This window comes from Notechis scutatus, chromosome 5, assembly GCF_049901735.1.
Source record: "Notechis scutatus isolate UNSWTSFEM ecotype Mainland chromosome 5, rNotScu1.2, whole genome shotgun sequence".
NCBI lineage: Eukaryota > Metazoa > Chordata > Lepidosauria > Squamata > Elapidae > Notechis > Notechis scutatus.
Genome location: NC_142013.1, coordinates 55587860 through 55605251, shown reverse-complemented (window position 1 = coordinate 55605251; position 17392 = coordinate 55587860). Strand labels below are relative to the sequence as shown.

Sequence of the window (17392 nt, the reverse complement as noted above, 5' to 3'; positions counted from 1 at the left end):
CGTCAAGGAGCGCTTTTCCTCGCCTGGCCTCTCATGACAGCGAGGATGCTGCAATGGTCGTAAGTGTGAAAAATGGTCATAAGTCACTTTTTTCAGTGCCTTTGTAACTTTGAATGGTCACTAAATGAACTGTTGTAAGTCAAGGATTACCTGTACAAAAATACAAAAATCTTTGCTTGCAAAAAGCTGCCCTAAATACCAATCATTAGATTAAAAATACCTGCAAGCTGGAGTTACAAATCAGGCACAGTGTCAGAGCACCTTGAGGAATTAAAATAGTTAAGTTGTCAGATATTGTTTAAAACATCACTTTACTTACAGTTGATGATTTTACTGTACAGTTTACATCCTTAGGATCTGAAATTATGCAATAGGAAAAGAATTAATTAACATGCATATGGCATTTTTTTCAAAATGTTGCCAACTGCTATAATAAAAAACTATTATTATGAAAGGGCACAATAATGGAAAATTGTTGTAAGTATGAAAGTTTTGTTAAACCTATATTTAAACTTGGAGATGGGCTAAGGTTACAGATTCTGTCCTATCCTGGATTCAGTTCTACCTTTTAAAGGTTATTTTGTTATTTGACAAAGAAAAGCAAGGAGATTAGGTTTTATTTTATCGCTGTGAATAGCACTGATTGATTGACTTTTTGTTTGATTCCAAATGAAAAAATATTCAGAATCTGAATATGTGTATGTATTTATGTGTACATTTTTATACACATACATATACCTATACACATTTTACATATATACACATATATAAATCCATTTTACCATAGGTACTTACGTTCAATAAGAAACAGGTAGCATATAATCCCCATTAAGGATATTATAATGCCAGGTACCACAAAAGACAAGCCCCAGCAGATAGATACCCAGTAGCCAGCTATTAAGGATCCTAAAATATTTCCTACTGAAGTGTGGGAATTCCATATCCCCATTATCAATCCTCTCCTACAATGAATGAAAAAGAAAAAAAAAGGTTAAAATTCTCACTAACATTAACTATGTGCAGTGGAAATATTCGCATATTTAAAATTTGGGTGGTCCTGTGACTGGGTGGGCATGGTCAACTCAATGTCACTCACATTGAGGGGCGCCTCACCAGCCTCTACTTGCCCCTCCCCTCCCAGATACCCCTTGCCTGCCTGCCTGGACTCCTTAGGGCCCCAACAGAAAGCAGTTGTTGGAGCTAAGCAGCCCCCACGAGAAAGAGTTGGCAAAACAGCTGATGTTTTTTGATGAAGCATTATTTTATTAGAATTAAAGAGAGAAGAATAGAGAATTTACCTTCCTTTTCCAAACCAGTTGCTAATGCAAGTGACCACACTGGGCCAGCCAGTAGTTTGTACCAATCCATTAGCTACCTGAAAAGTTTTTAATGGCAAAGGTTATCCTGCAGCAAAATGTTTCATAGCTACAAAATACAGAATAATAAGCTAATATTTAATACAATATTTAAATTTATGGTACACATTCCAGAAAAAATATATTATGATTGTTCATTAGCACAATAAATCAGCTAGATTTCAAGTCTCATCCTTGTACTACTCTTTTCTGTCTGTACTACATCAAATTAGCCATTATAATTTGACCTCTCTGGGTCATTTGAAACATATAGAGTAACTGCTGTGCAACAGAAGGGCATGTACTATGTGATATTTTTATTCTCCATCTATTTAACTGAAGGAGTTGCAGTGTCAAAGGTGCAAAAGCAATAAAAGTGAAAGGAGTATTGATTTATGCGTGACCCCTGGAGAGAATAAATAATCAAGCATTATTTAGTTCAGAAGCAGATAGCAATCCTCTCAGTTGTTAAATAGTAGAGCTGACAGAAAATGCAACATCTTTTGGAATATACTAGGCATCTTCTGCTTTACCAAAGATTTATGTTTCTCATTAGGAAATGTGTACTTTGGAAGAGTAAAGAATTGAAGTCAACATTTTCTTTTTTTAATTACCGTATTTGCCAGCGTATAAGGCGACTTTTTGCCCTGAAAAGATGCCTCCAATTGGGGGTCGTCTTATATGCCGGGTCGTCTTATACGCCGGCAAATAGTAATTGGGAAGCACTGCGGCTGCCCGCGGCTGAGGCACTTTGCGCACCGTGGAAGCGAATCCCGTGAAGCCGAAAGGAGCAGCCAGCCTTCTCCCAGCTCCCAAGGAAAGCGAGGCTCGCACCGCCCGAGCTCCGCTGAGGTATCCGGCTGGGGCTGTCAGGAGTTGTTACCGCTGGCGTGGCTCGCGCGGCTCCAGTCCAGCGTTGCCTCGGGAAGGGAAAGGCAAAGCCGCGGCTCTTCCTTTTTGCCTTTCCCTTCCCGAGGCAACGCGGGACTGGAGCCGCGCCAGCGGTAACAACTCCTGACAGCCCCAGCCGGATACCTCAGCGGAGCCCGGGCGGTGCGAGCCTCGCTTTCCTTGGGAGCTGGGAGAAGGCTGGCTGCTCCTTTCAGCTTCACGGGATTCGTTTCCACGGTAGACAAAAGTGCCTCAAAAAAAAAAAAAGTGCAAAAGTAGAAGGCGTGCGGAAGAGGGGCGGTATATAACAAACTATATTTTGAGTGGAAATGTTGGGGGTCGTCTTATACGCCAGGTCGTCTTATACGCCGGCATATACGGTATTTATATATTGTTTTGGAAATAGACTCCTACAAAGTACATAGTACAACATATGTTTGTTTTGTTTCAATGCAAAATCCAGCTACTTTCAATGAAATATCCAACTTTTAAAGGCAGATTTAGAAATTAGTTTGAATTCTTCTATTTCCTAACAATCAACTGCTCTTAATCAATAGTAGTTTAGACTGTTGTTTTGAGCTGCAAAACAGATAAACATGAATTATAAAATTTCTCCTCAGAGTAAAAATTCTCAGAATAACTACAAAACAGTTAAAGTGTTAAAAATGGGTTTATCTGTAGAAGGAATAATACAAACTTTTATATCAAATAATAATAGAAACTCTTTTATCAAAGAAAAAAATTATACACACCCACCCATCCACCTACACACCATGTTTCTCCTAAAACACGACCCACTCCAAAAAGAAGGCCCAGCACTGTTTTGTGCACATGTGTTAAAATTAAGTCCTACCCCCAAAATTTAGCCCTATTTAAGCACATGCACAGCTGGTCCCCATTTTCTCATGTCGCTTGTAGTGCGGACAACACTGAGGAAGCAAGGGGGGAAGAGTGGAGGGAGAAAAATATACTATGTATGTATGTATGTATGTATGTATGTGTTAGCCTTGGAAGCCATATTTTATTTAGAACTTCAAGGCTGCCACTGTCAACTCGTAAAGCATTCCTGGCCTGCTCTTGAGTTGCCATAGCCAGGAGTGGGGAGAAGCTCGCTTGCTATGACTAGAAGCACATTCCACGCATACCTTTCTCCAGATTGCATCCCAGGTTACTAGAGCTAGCTGGAGAGGCATGTTTTCTGCAGTCCACAAAGTGCTCCGTTGGAGAATGTGATTTATGAGAAACCCTGGGAGGAAGGGAGAATAGGGTCATAGGTGGGCAGTAAATTTCATGGGGCAGAGCTGACTGCACTTACATGTTGCTCCTAATAAATAATTGGATTTCTTTTGAAACTTGGCTCAAAGCTCATGAATTAATTAGGGCATCCGTCAGAACCCTGACAGCCACATTTAGTGCCTGGGAATTTGGGAGAAGGGATTTCATAGAGAGGTGGAAGATTAGACACAAGACAATCTTTTCATAGAGTCAAGGACAAGTTTCCATGCACCTGGAGAAGTGTGTCTGGGGGAATGTCTCCAGTTGGGATGATGGTTGATGGGATGGATTGGTTGGTACAGGGGATGGGCTTTTGATTTTCAGTTAGGAAGGGAAAACCCAGATCTCTCCGATTTGGGTTTTCCCAGATGTGCCAATATGATTTTTCAATAAATGTTTACTTGGATGAACTTTGTGTCTGAGTGCTGAATGAAATGGGGAATTTCATTGCAACAAATTGGAACCTTTGTGTGTGTGTGTGTGTGTGTGTGTGTGTATTTCTATAAAAGAAGAGATTTTCCTTGGTAATTTTTACAAACTGTACTACTTTTGCTATGCAGAATATTCAGTGAAAGCAGGAATCACTAAGAAATGAACTGGAGAAATGTAATCATAGTACCTTTATACAAGCCTAAAATATGATCACATTTTGGCATGTTATACACTGGTTTGGTCAATGTACTTCAAGAAAGCATGGGCCTGCTCTGCAAGAGGTGGGTATGGATTTGTCAATGTTAAACTGGGGGGGAATAATATGTGTTTTGGTCCTTTTAAAAAAAATCATATTATTTTCAATGTTTTTTTTAGCTTTGTTTTGTCTTTGTTCAATTTTTCTTCTGGATTTGGATTTTAATTTTTGAATAAAATAAAAAAAGAGAATTAGATGAGCCAATGTAAGACTATATAATCAATAGTTACTAGCCACAATATTTAATAATAACACTAAAATGCCTCCAAACTATGGTTGGGATACATCAACAAGAAAATGCGGCACCATAGATGCATTTATATTCTTAGGCTGTACTTGAAAGGTTTCAAAAAATAACCTAGTATGCTTACCTGAGCAATGATGTAGTACCACAAACTATGTATATTACAGAAATAGCCAATTCCAAATAATGCAGTAAAGAATCCACTGGCAAGCATCCCACCACTGAGATAGTATCGAATAGGCAAACGTTCTCCTATTATGCCACTTTAAATTAAGGTTAAAAAGATTAATTTTGAATGCATATTGAATTAAAACTAATTATAATCATAGCTCTCTGAAAACCAAAACCTTACAAATTATTAAAAATCCTCAAAATATAGATTTCAAATGTAATTTCAAGAATATTTTGCCAAGATTATTAAAATGTCTCCAGTATAATCAGGTCCAACATATGTATCTATGATACCAAAGGATAGCTTGTTGAATCACTATTCCCAACACGAAGAGGTAGGAAAGGGACACAGAGGCTTTGAGAAGCTCAGTGAAAAGCAAATAACAGGATGACAATTATTTAAAATCATTAAAACATAGGTTTTTGAATGGCCTAAACGAATACTTCTTGGTGGACTCTATTTATGCATGTAGATAGAAAGTGGCTTAAAGTGAATTTATACAACCCAAAATAGTTTTCTTACATTTCAAAATGAAATACTATAGCTTAGCAGTAGCAGCATGAATCACTGGTATTTGAAACATTTTGGGGTTTTGCAGAGAATTGAATCAATGTCAGTTTCTCACATTTCTTTCAATTTTAATTACAATAAGAAATATTTCATGTTTTGATTTGGTTCTTTCAACATTTCTCATTCAGTAATATTCTCTTTGCTTCCCAGAAACCTCTAAGCAAAATGCTGACCAAGCTCAATGATAGAATAATATTCTGTATTGATGCACTTAACTTATGAAACAAGAGTAAGAAAACGTACCTCAAATACATTCCGACAGCATAAGCACAGAGAAATGAATAATCCAGGGCTCCCAATAACTGCTTGTAGTTGCTTTTATCTAGGAAGACAGACAGACAGACACACACTTCAAGGGACCGAATTGCTTAAATACAAATAACCTTTATAAACAGTGATTATCTGTTCATATTTGTGTTTTGTATAAAAATGGCTTCAAATAATTTAAAGAGAAAATCGTTTTCTCCAAGATCAAATTATAGTAAAAGAAAATGTACCTTTATGGTTAAAAGTACATAACTTAATAATTATACCATTATACAAATGGAAATTATGCAGTTTAAAATGGCCTTTCATATCTTAACTGGCTGAGGAATTCTGGGAGTTGAAGTCCACAAGTCTTAAAGTTGCCAAGGTTGGACACCCCTGGTCTAAATAATACCGTCCCTGCATAACACGTTCATATTCAGTAAATGCATTGGGGAAAGAAAGGCATGTGCTGGCTTGGTATATTCAGCTAAAACTGTGCCAAGAACAAAGTGCTTAAGCTGTATTTGTACTATCTGTCAAAGGGGATGCATAATACCATCCACAAAATCCTGGAGATGTGATGAAGGGTTGCAGTCATTATGTCTCCCTTTCACACTTACCCTTGAATATGTCATGTGAACAACATTGCTAGTATTTGTGCTGCCTAGCAATACATTTAATACTGAACTGGGAAGGAAAAAAGAATGTAATTAATTTTAAACTTCTATATCACTAATCTTTACAAGATTCAGGTCAAATAATGTAGCTTGTTTTTGTTTTTTTTTACATTACACATAGATATCAAAAAAATGCTTCACTGAACTTCTTAATGTTCCTGACTTACTTCAAAAAGTATTTTCTTCTTATAAGATTAAAAAGTTCAGATAAGGATGTGTTTAGAATAAAATTGATGGAGAAAAATCTATCTATCTATCTATCTATCTATCTATCTATCTATCCTTTTCCGATTGTCCTATTTCAAGCAGTGTTTTACTTCAATTATTTGTTTGCTAATCTTTTCGAATTATTATGGTTGCTTGCACAGTCAGATAGATGGCTAAACTGGATTTGGCCTTTTTATGCACCAACTGAGTCCTTTCCAAGGATCTGGGATTAGGTAGATGTTTTTGTCTGATGGTGATAAAAGGATGTAAGATAGTCCAAACAAAGATGCTAATTGCAATTGATAGACAGTGATTTTTGTCAATTCCCATGGTGTTCTATTATTATTATGGTTTGTTACAATCAGCCAGATGTTTGGACTGGATTTGGCATTTTTGTTTGCTTATCAGGTCCTTTCTCGAGGACCTTGGATAGGCAGATATGAATGCTTTAAGGTGTTACAGATACTTCTAAGTAAAGCTACCTTTTGACTGAAGGTGAATTTAACAATTCCAATGGTGTTCAAGTGGTGCTCCGATTATTTTGGGATTGCACTCAAGGCACATTATGGTTGGTCACACACTCTTCGTTATTATTATTATCAGAAGTAGGGAGACCTACTACTCACCAAAAGGTTCCCAGCCACAGCGAGAATTATTATATAATGTTTTAACAGGTGGAATGTGGATGCCATTTTCTTCATGGGTATCCCGCTCAATAATTTGAAGAGTAGTACAGTGTTTATGCAGCTCTCCCTAAATTAAAGTGGAAGAGAAGGGAAATGCTGTTGAATATTTTATTTTGTTGAGTCTTTACCTTACTGGAACAAGCTATCAGATACTGGAAATGAAGTTAAGTAAGTTATTTTATATTATATTATTTCAAAACTTGATAAGGCTACTTCAAACTTTCAAATTTTAGGCAACATGCGTTATTCAGTTTAAAATTTATCTGGCATAGTATTTATTATAAAATTAAATGTAAAGTTAAGCACCCCATTTCCTGATTCTATTAACTTCTATGGATTATAATTTTCTTGACTGCACATATTTACTTTTTTATTTTTATGCTTGTTCACTGCCCAGAATCACTTGTTTGAGATGGGTGGCCATACAAATCGAATGAATGACTGAATGAGTTATCTTACTCTGTATTCTTTTAAAACCCGATAAAGTTAATTCAGACAGATTATAACTTTTATGTTTATCACAAAACTTGATAAGGCTAATCAGCCACAAGTAAAAGTTAAATGAAAACCATAAAAAGATTTGGACAGCTTTTAAGAGAATATCCAATATAATTTTCCAGATAAATTCATCACAACATATCTATATCCTTACAAACATCCTAAATGCATATTCAAGTGAAATGAAGCCCTTTTAAGATGCATTCACAAGTTTTACATATCTTTGAATACAGCATCTTTGTAGAATGTTAACCAAATAATAGTTTGTTATCCATATTTTATGTAGTTTTATTATGGTACATCTATCTAGTTCTAATTGTCATCCAGCATTTTTATAGAACTACTGCACTGTCATGCGCAGTTACGCTTTTAGGGAAAATAAACACATACTTCCTTGTTTGACAGCATCAGGATATAGAAAAAAAGTTACTTCCTTTTTGCTTACCTTAACTATACTGATTGGCTTCCTTGATAAATGAAAACTAACATACAGCAGGAAAGTCAAGACAAATATGAAAGCCCTATACCTGTAACAAAACAAACATTTCATGCTTTGCAGATATATTATTTGGCAGAAATATATTAGCAATTATTTTAGGTTATTCTATTATATCCACATTTCTTTTCTCTGTACACAGCTAATTAGTAACAATGTGAAAAATGCAGGTAAAATCAGTTAAGTAAGATTCCATTTGACTTACACAATTTTCAAAATGTAACAAGGAAAAACTACTTTGTCATTAAAATAACCAGAAGGGTATTTGGCATTGATTAGGGAGTTACATAAAAACATATTTCATGAGTACATTTTCCCAAAGATTAATAATTTAAGCTTTGGCAGATCTTAGGTATAGTTGCATCAGAAATTTGCATCAGCCACAAACACTGCTGGATAGGTAGAAAAATATTAAAATAGCTTCCAGTTGTTCTGAAAGTTTTCATGGCCAGGGGTGTGATATCTATATCACAAATAAAATGTGCAATTTTTCAATAAATTTCTATGGGTGTGATTTTTCAAGATATTGATTGTCTAGTTGTAAACATTATCTAATCTCTAGGATATGAAAAATTTCATTTGTGTTTGGTATATCAAGACAGTAAAGATTATACGACTTTCTACCGAGTTAACCGACAAATCTTATACATACACTCAATGGTTCTGATCTAAACCCTCCCCCTCCCAAGTTTATGGATCATGCCCAACAATTATATTAAAGCACTTGTTAGAAATACAGTATATCCACAGTATATTACTACAGCCAAAAAAAGTATAAATACAGAGAAAACAAATACACATTTTAACAATAGATATTCTGAATAAATCTATTTTAATGTAGATTTGTTAAAAAGGAAATCAAAGCCAGGTTCCTTTTCAAGTAATAATAGACCACAACTTACCATTGGTCTTTTGTAAATGAAGTGATCAAACGAATCCCAGGTGGAAGCTCAGCCATTTACTTGAGTACCAAGTTTAACTTTTTGTTACTCAGATGCTTCAGATTTTTGTTCCAAGTTTGCAGTAAACCAAAATGTAATGCTGACTACATTTGTTCCTTGATGTTACCAATCACTGAGGGGTTAAGTCTTTTCCCATATACCTAACTTTATACAAATAGAATATTTTCATGCCATCAGTTTATGCATTCCTTTTTGAATATAAGCCCATTGAGTTCTTTTGAACCAATTTTTAAGTAAGAGTTCATAGGATTGCAGTTAAAATCTTAAATTAAGGATATCAGCTTTATCATAAAGATAAATATAAATTCAAACAAATGCATTATCTTTGTATTTCATTCTGTGGAAGAAAAATGTATTGAACAAAAAGAATCCTGAAAAGTTATGTGTTATCCCAGGGTTAGCTCTTTTTTCAAATTCAAAGCCATAACCAACATACTATATTAAAACGAATTATGAAGTGATGGAATTCTGTAGTCCCAAATTATTTGATTCTATAGATGTCAAGATATTCAGATTCATTTTCTGGAATTTGAATACTCCAACTTGCCATTCATCCAAATATGTGAACGTGAGTCACATACCTTGCAACTGTGAAAGAAATAGGTGGTATTAAGGCCATATGTATATTTTTTACTGAAAACCTTATCATTCGATGCTGCTTTATTTATTTTAGGCCTGTTTTCAATCTACAGTCTACAAATATGCATAATTTCAAAGATTATACTTTCAGTTCTGTATACTTGATATGAAACTTTAAAAAATTATTTTATACCTATCAGTTTTTTAGGGATATTGGAGGTGGGGGGTAGAGTGCTCTCCTTTCATGAGTGATTTGTCTATTCTCTAGTCAATTTCACAAACCTACAAGTTACCAAATTTTATAGTTCTGTTTTATTTTCCTAATGTTTGATTTTCTATATTCACGTAAGTAAAATATTCTTTCTGCTAGGAGGTCATGCAAAACCAAAGATTCATGCAAAATGTTTAAAAAAAAGAGGACAGATGAGAGTACCTATCTTATATTTTTCAAGAGAGGGATTCGGCGTATTATGGGTTATAATAATCATATAGCACTGTCTTTAGTTGTCTTGGAAACTAAATATGAAGAGGATGAAATACAAATGTCAAAGCAAAACTTAAACAACAATTCTTCCTTAATTGTAGTGCTTGGCCCATTAACTTTTCTGGCACAGCCCTGGATATCTATAAATTACAAGACTGATTCCCCATTGTGTAACAAAAGCAGCCCCAAGTATACTCTCTTTCCAAAATGATGCTACTAAAATAAAAGCAAGAATGGTGGACCTAAGAATTTCTTGGTTCTATGATATGAATAATATTTGGATCCGCTTCCTTTGGACCACCATTGAGATTAAGCAATGATTTGTTGTAGAAAAGAACTTCATCTTTTAAAAACTTAAATAACAGAACCAGCTAACTAATTGACATCCATAATAATGGTGAAAAAGAAAAGAAGAAAGAGTGAGAGAAAAGGAGGAGGAAAAGGTTATGGTGAACAGCACCAGTTATCACACAATAATGGTAGGTCAGGAATGGATGCTGCATCTTTTCACTTGCTTGCTTCATCACCTGTCACTTTTCAAATGAAGTTTAAGACTGCCAGACTCTGGCTATTCTACAATGTCCTTTATCCTAGGCTCTGTTTTGTAAATCTTAGAATTCTAGTAAAAATAAAACAGTTATTGCATGTTTGAAATCTGTACTGTTGAGTTGACAATGAGCCTGAAGGATATAAGACATGTGTGACCTGAAAGCTTCTGGTTTTTTATATAATCACAATTTATAAGATAATTGTAATCAAGAACTTGGCTTTTGAGCCATCAAGATTAAAAATAATTTCCTGAAGATAAAATTAGCTAAAATTTGGGATTAAATCAGAATTTGTAAAAGGCATTAATATTCTTGATGCTAGTGTACTGCATGGAAAAAATGCTACTGTTGAATGAATCTTTCTAAGCTATGTAAAAAAGCTTCTTTTGGAAGACATTTGAAGATTGCAGATTTTTATTGGGGGGAAGGATGCCAATAAAAGCAACTTGTTAATAATTCTGCTGTTTTCAATTGGCTTCGTTGCTCTATCTGAGATATTTGGGATTGTTAGAGAACATTTCAACCTTAATGACAAACTTCCATGCATGAACAATTTTTACCTGAAATTGAGAACCTGTTGTAATGAAATTGTTTGTCCTACCTAGGACTGACTTCTATCCAAACTGACTTCTACATTAAATCTACAACCGAAGGATATTGGTCAAGCCTACTGATCTTATTAAAGTGCCTCAATCATTTGTAATTATTGTACCTGTCAGCCATAACTATCATGAAATTCAGTCGGTAAAAACATAAAACCAAACTTTTAAATCCTGAGAAAACAAGCATTATATTTTTGCTCTGGCCATGCTAGCCACCCGGAAAGGAAACTCATTCAGAATGAAGTTGGGTTCTTTCAAGAATCTCGGTTTACCGGATGAGACTGATCATCTAGACTAAGGGATTTAGCTTTTGAAAATCTGATTGACAAAACCAGTCAAGAAACTGCTGCACAACCTGAAAAATCAGCCCTATTCATTTAAAGGGAAACGAACAGCCATCGCACAGGCTTTGGGGTTGATGGGGGCTATCTCAATACCCATAACCTATATCCTCCTCCTCCTCCTATGGCTACTTTAGGAATATATCTCGGAAAAGCATACAACCAATCAAGAGCAACACATGTTTAAACAGCACAACCTAACTAAACATTATTTCGTCTTTGGAGATGTGTTCGAAACGGTGCATCGATGTCTGGGAAAGAGACTGGGGCCAACAGAAGGGCCCCAACCTGCTATCTCCCCGCCCCCGCACACCCTCCGTTCATCCGCCGACCCCCTTCAGTTTGCCGCTCGGTTGGTTTGCCCGGCATCCGTCACAGGTGCGATAGGCGGCTCTTCTCCCCCCCACCCTCCCCTCAGAGGAGAGTCTCCGCTCGGCCAAGGCAGAGCGCGCTACGAAGCTGCCGCTTCCCCGAGAGCCCCTTTCCCCAAAGCTCCCGCCTGTTTCCTCCCCACAGGCTGATCTCGGAGTGCGGCAATTTACCCGAAGCGAGAAGACGGGGCGGTCGCCGGCTACCGAGTCCCCTTGGAAAGAGACGCTCCCGGCGCTACAGGAGACCGTTTCCGACAGCTGCCCTGGTCAGCGACTTCCTGCTTTAGGCGCGGCGCAGGGCGAGGATAGCCGAACGGGGAACCTGTCTAGCTAGTTCAAGCCTCTCCTCTTCCTTCGGGGGCAAGAAAAGAGAGCGCAAAGGCGTAGCTGGAGGTGGCAAATGTCAGACCTGGAGGGAGGGCCGAACACGTATTGCTTCCTCAATGAACTAATTATTCTACCTTATCCTGAAGCACCGTGTTTTGTAAACAGAGCAGGTCCTCGACTTAGAACCACAATTGAGCCCAAAATTTCCATTGCTAAGTGAGACGTTTGCTAAGTGGATTTTGCCCCACTCTACAACAATTTTTTTTTGCCCCAGTTGTTAAGTGAATCACTGCAGTTGAGTTAGTAACAGGTTCTGAAGTGAAGCTGGCTTTCCCATTGTCTTTGCTTGTCAGGTTGCAAAAACCGCACTGTAATCAATTGGACAACCCACAGATATGCCTACAGGTATTTAAACTAACTTTTATTTGTATTAAGGAGTCCCATATTTAATTAATGCATTCAGCCAAAAAACTAATTTTTGGATAAATATATAATTTTCTAATTTATAATGTCTTATTTTCTGCTTATACATTTATGCACTACAGAAATATTTACAACTTATGAAGTGACATATTTTGTCTGATCCATCTGGGCTTCATTACATTATCCCAAGTATTTTGTATGGAAAATGAAGCCCAATTAATTTAAGGGCCAATATAGTCTCAGGCAGGTAGTCAGTCTCTTAGAGAATCAGAAGACGAATACTATAACAGTTTTTTGTTCTGAAAACACTATTTTTCAGTTATTACTAGCAAGCTAAAATGTTCAGGGAAGACATTCTAAATAAAGTTGCTATTTTGGCTGTTAAGAACTCAACAGTGAGACATTTAGGTAAGCCTTTCCTTTGCCCCATCAGTTTTTCCTTTAGAGGCAAATTGTCCTTATTGGACTTTGATCTGCTATAAATAGTCTTTTTGTAGCAATTTGAGTTAACTGGGAGATGATGAGTTCCAATTTAACACAAAGCCAACTGGGTGACCTTGGGCCAGTCACACACTCAACCCTGGGAAGGCAGTAATGGCAAACCATTTCTGAATAATCTTGTCAAGGAAAACTGGTGGCACTAGACCAGGCAGTAGCCAGGAGTAAATGCTGACTAATAAATAAACAATCCACTGGCAGAAGTGCTGGCTTTAGTTTTTAAAGGTTACCATCCCGTGCATCATCGGTAGAAAGTTAAGTATCTCTGGATATATAGAAGGATTTAATAGTAAATAACTTGTACAGGTTTGCACAATCTCATGCATGTCTTGGAGTAGGCATGAAAACATTTCAACCATTAAAAAGAAAGAGCTGGCTCTTAGAGAATCAGAAGTGGTAAAATTGCACTTTTATCCAGGACTGCAGTTAATCATGCCCTTCCAGGTTATATGTTATTAATGTTGTTCCCTCTTCTCTTTCTTCCCTATTTCCAGTCAGTTAATTTTCTATGCTGATTTGATTTGGAGATAGGTCTCTTTTAAATGCATTGCTATTTATATTTCTACTAAATTTGGGGAACTCAAATTTACAGCTAATTTGCTATTGTGCACGGATGTGGTATTTCATTTATATTAGTGTTTACACAGAAATATTATACAAATGAAATCTGATGATATCATTTATCTAACTAAAATATCTCCTTATCTCCAGGGAGCAAACTTTCTTCTGGAATCAAGCTAGTTGCCTAGACCTGGAGGAAAGTAAAGAGAGGAAAAGAAAACAGTACCTCCTCCTTCACAGTTTGCCTATTCTTGTTTTGTTTTGTAAAACAGGAAAACCATAACCATAAGAAATAAATGCTTATTTTGATAATAACAACGAACATTACAAAAGATATGCTTACTGTGCTTCCTCTACAACAGGAGTGTCAGACTCACACCATGGCTGCATCATGTGACATATCGGGACTTTCCCCCCTTTGCTAAACTGGGTGTGGGCGTGGCCAGAGCGTGATGCATCCGGCCTGTGGGCCAGGAGTTTGACAGCCCTGTTCTACAAGAACATCTCTAAGCTGTTTTACTGGATTTTTAAGCTGTGTATCTTTAAAAAAAATCTGTACTTAACTTACTATATCATATCTCAAGACCTAAAATGGACACCTAACATCAAAAACATCATCAAAGAAGCACAGCAAAGAATATTCTTTCTGTGCCAACTTAGAAAGCTCAAACTGCGCAAGGAGCTGCTGACCCAGTTCTACAAAGGAATTAATTATTGAGTCTGTTATCTGCACCTCTATAACTGTCTGGTTTGGCTCTGCAACCCAACAGAACAGTCACAGATTTCAGAGGATAATTAGGACTGCAGAAAAAAACAATTACTACCCACCTGCCTTCACTTAAGGACCTTATACTGCACGAGTCAAAAAGAGGGATGCAAAAATATTTATAGACTCCTCACATTCTGGACATAAACTGTTTCAACTCCTACCCTCAAAACAAAAAAAAAAAAAGTCCCCAACTTTGCGATGCCTCAAGCCATGGGGGGGGGGGGGGGGGGGGGGGGGGGGGGGGGGGGGGGGGGGGGGGGGGGGGGGGGGGGGGGGGGGGGGGGGGGGGGGGGGGGGGGGGGGGGGGGGGGGGGGGGGGGGGGGGGGGGGGGGGGGGGGGGGGGGGGGGGGGGGGGGGGGGGGGGGGGGGGGGGGGGGGGGGGGGGGGGGGGGGGGGGGGGGGGGGGGGGGGGGCGGGGTGCGATGCTATAGAGCACTGCATACCAGAACAACTAGACACAAGGACAGTTTTTTCCTAAACACCATCCCTCTGCTAAACAAATTCCCTCAACACTGTCCAACTATTTACAAAGTCTGCACTACTATTACTATTAATCTTTTCATCACTCCTTATCGCCCCTTCCCCTCCCACTTGGGACTGTATGACTGTAACTTTATTGCTTGTATCCTTACGATTTATATTGTTTCCTAGTATGATTTGATTGCTTATTTGTACCCTATGACTATCATTAAGTGTTGTACCTTATGATTCTTGATGAATGTATATTTTCTTTTATGTACACTGAGAGCATATGCACTAAAGACAAATTCCTTGTGTATCCAGTCACATTTGGCCAATAAAGAATTCTGTTCTTCTATTCTTCTATTCTATAGCACATCATTCATCTGATGAAGCTGAATGTCATACTGAAAACATGCCAAAATAAATTAGTCTAGACTTTAGACAATAAATGTTTATTAGGAGGACACCTATCAGTACTGACATCCACCCAAAGAAAAGAGTGTGTCCACTGGTTTCCTCAAATAGAAATAATTATGCACTGGTACTTTATATGTCATTGGCTACAACACCCTATAACAAAATTGCAAAATTGCATTACCATTTCTTGGGAGAAAATATGAATAGATATATTTGTGATAAATTAGGTGATCTTTGCTGAAGCTACAGTCTTTGGTGGAAATATGGCAGTCAGTGTACATCATGGGATGATGCAAAATTTTCTAGGCAAATAGCATGATTTGCAGAAGGCAGTATTTTTCAGGGCAAACCAACAATTACCACATGCAAATTTGTCTTCTGGAAAAACAAAATCTACCAACTCCCTGTTCTTGGAAACAAGGAATGGGGGGGGGGACTGCTCTGAACTTCCCAATGTGAAGCTAACATATGAGCATGTGCTCCACACAAAGAAGATGTGATAATTTAGGAAATTGAGGGGCAGAGAATAGACTCTGTGAAGTATTAATAAGGAGATAGAAAGTAACCCTGTGATAAAGTACAGTACAGAGCAGAGTACACAGTACAGTACAGTACAGTACAGAGAGGAGCAACCAGGATGATTAGGGGACTGGAGGCTAAAACATACAACGAACGGTTGCAGGAACTGGGCTTGGCTGGTCTAGTGAAGTGAAGGACCAGGGGAGACATGATAGCGGTCTTCCAATATTTGAGGGGCTGCCACAGAGAGGAAGGGGGTCAAGCTATTTTCTAAAGCTCCTGTAGGCCAGACAAGGAATAATGGATGAAAACTGAACAAGGAGAGATTTAACCTGGAAATAAGGAGAAACTTTCTGACAGTGAGAACAATCAACCAATGGAACAGCTTGCCCTCGGAAGTTGTGGGTGCGTCATCAGTTGAGACCTTCAAGAAGAGATTGGACTGCCATTTGTCAGAAATGGTGTAGGGTCTCCCGCTTGGGCGGGGGGTTGGACTAGATGACCTACAAGGTCCCTTCTAACTCTGATTATCTATTAAATCTGTTAAATAATGGGTTAGGGAAAAACAAAAAAGTGGGGAAGGGAAAGCACAAAAAAGACAGCTTTGGTTTAATATATTGAAAGAAATACTAATCTGTTCACATTTAAAGCCCCCCTCTGTTAAAAGTGGAAGAAAATTAGTAAACTCTTGAATATTCTGAGATGATACCAACCCACAGTTTTTTATTTATATTTATATTTGTGTGTGTGTGTGTGTGTGTGTGTGTGTGTGAACAAAGGTTTCTAGAAAATAGGAATTTATTTTAAATGATTTAAAATTCTCTGGAGGATTACATTTTATAAATCACCAAGTCATACAGGCAAAGCAAACAGCATTTATTAAGGGGGAAGTTCAAATCTTTTATAGGGTATAGAAACATATGTAGGAACCCTCCTCCCAGAGAATGAAATATTTTGGGGAATATTAAGATGCAGAATATTATAGTTCCCCAAAGGAGAAATGGAGAAACATGTTCTTAGAGGCAGAAAGCAGCCCCAGTCTTTCTTAATGTGCCTATTCACAGTCAAAACACCTTCACCTCCAGTGATGGGATTAAAATTTACATCCTTCTCCACCCAAATTCCAAGAACATGACATGAACTTTAGGACATAATAGGGTGAAACCATCACCATTAGAATAGGAAAAGACACAGAGTTCACTATATTGCACAACCCCTAGAGGCATTTAGACATTGCACAACCCCCAGCATCACAGAAACCTATAAACATTCATCCACTCATTCAACCAATTGGTCAGCTGCCCCAGAACCACATGCTGTTGGTGGTTCTGCTCATCAATAAACAGAATCCTTCTTTTCAATCAGAAACAAAGTGATCAAACAGTAAAAGACAATGATTACATGTAAGGCTTGAACAGCAGAAAACATTGATTCTATATAACATTTCACAAGTAGCCAATTTGTGGGCTACATTACTCTTTCCCAACTGGGTTTGTATCTTTCTTAAAACTTGCAAATGT

General features: G+C 37.6%; 1 protein-coding gene across 3 annotated transcripts in view; it reads right to left on the bottom strand.

Annotated features, from left to right (window-relative positions):
* SLC37A1 (solute carrier family 37 member 1) overlaps positions 1-12354 on the bottom strand; it is a 31375-nt gene extending 19021 nt beyond the window's left edge. Inside the window, exons 1-9 of one of the 3 annotated variants that reach the window (XM_087967549.1) lie at positions 12067-12354; positions 8911-9558; positions 7958-8039; positions 6955-7081; positions 5439-5517; positions 4581-4716; positions 1299-1375; positions 796-962; positions 320-357 (exon numbers count right to left, since the gene is read on the bottom strand). In XM_087967549.1, the coding sequence (XP_087823675.1) occupies positions 320-357; positions 796-962; positions 1299-1375; positions 4581-4716; positions 5439-5517; positions 6955-7081; positions 7958-8039; positions 8911-8966 (762 nt within the window). In that variant the 5' untranslated portion in view covers positions 8967-9558; positions 12067-12354. The remainder of the gene's footprint in view (positions 1-319; positions 358-795; positions 963-1298; positions 1376-4580; positions 4717-5438; positions 5518-6954; positions 7082-7957; positions 8040-8910; positions 9559-12066) is intronic. The other 2 variants (XM_026674006.2, XM_087967550.1) reach the window with 2 other exon arrangements.
* Between the last annotated feature and the right edge of the window lie 5038 nt (positions 12355-17392).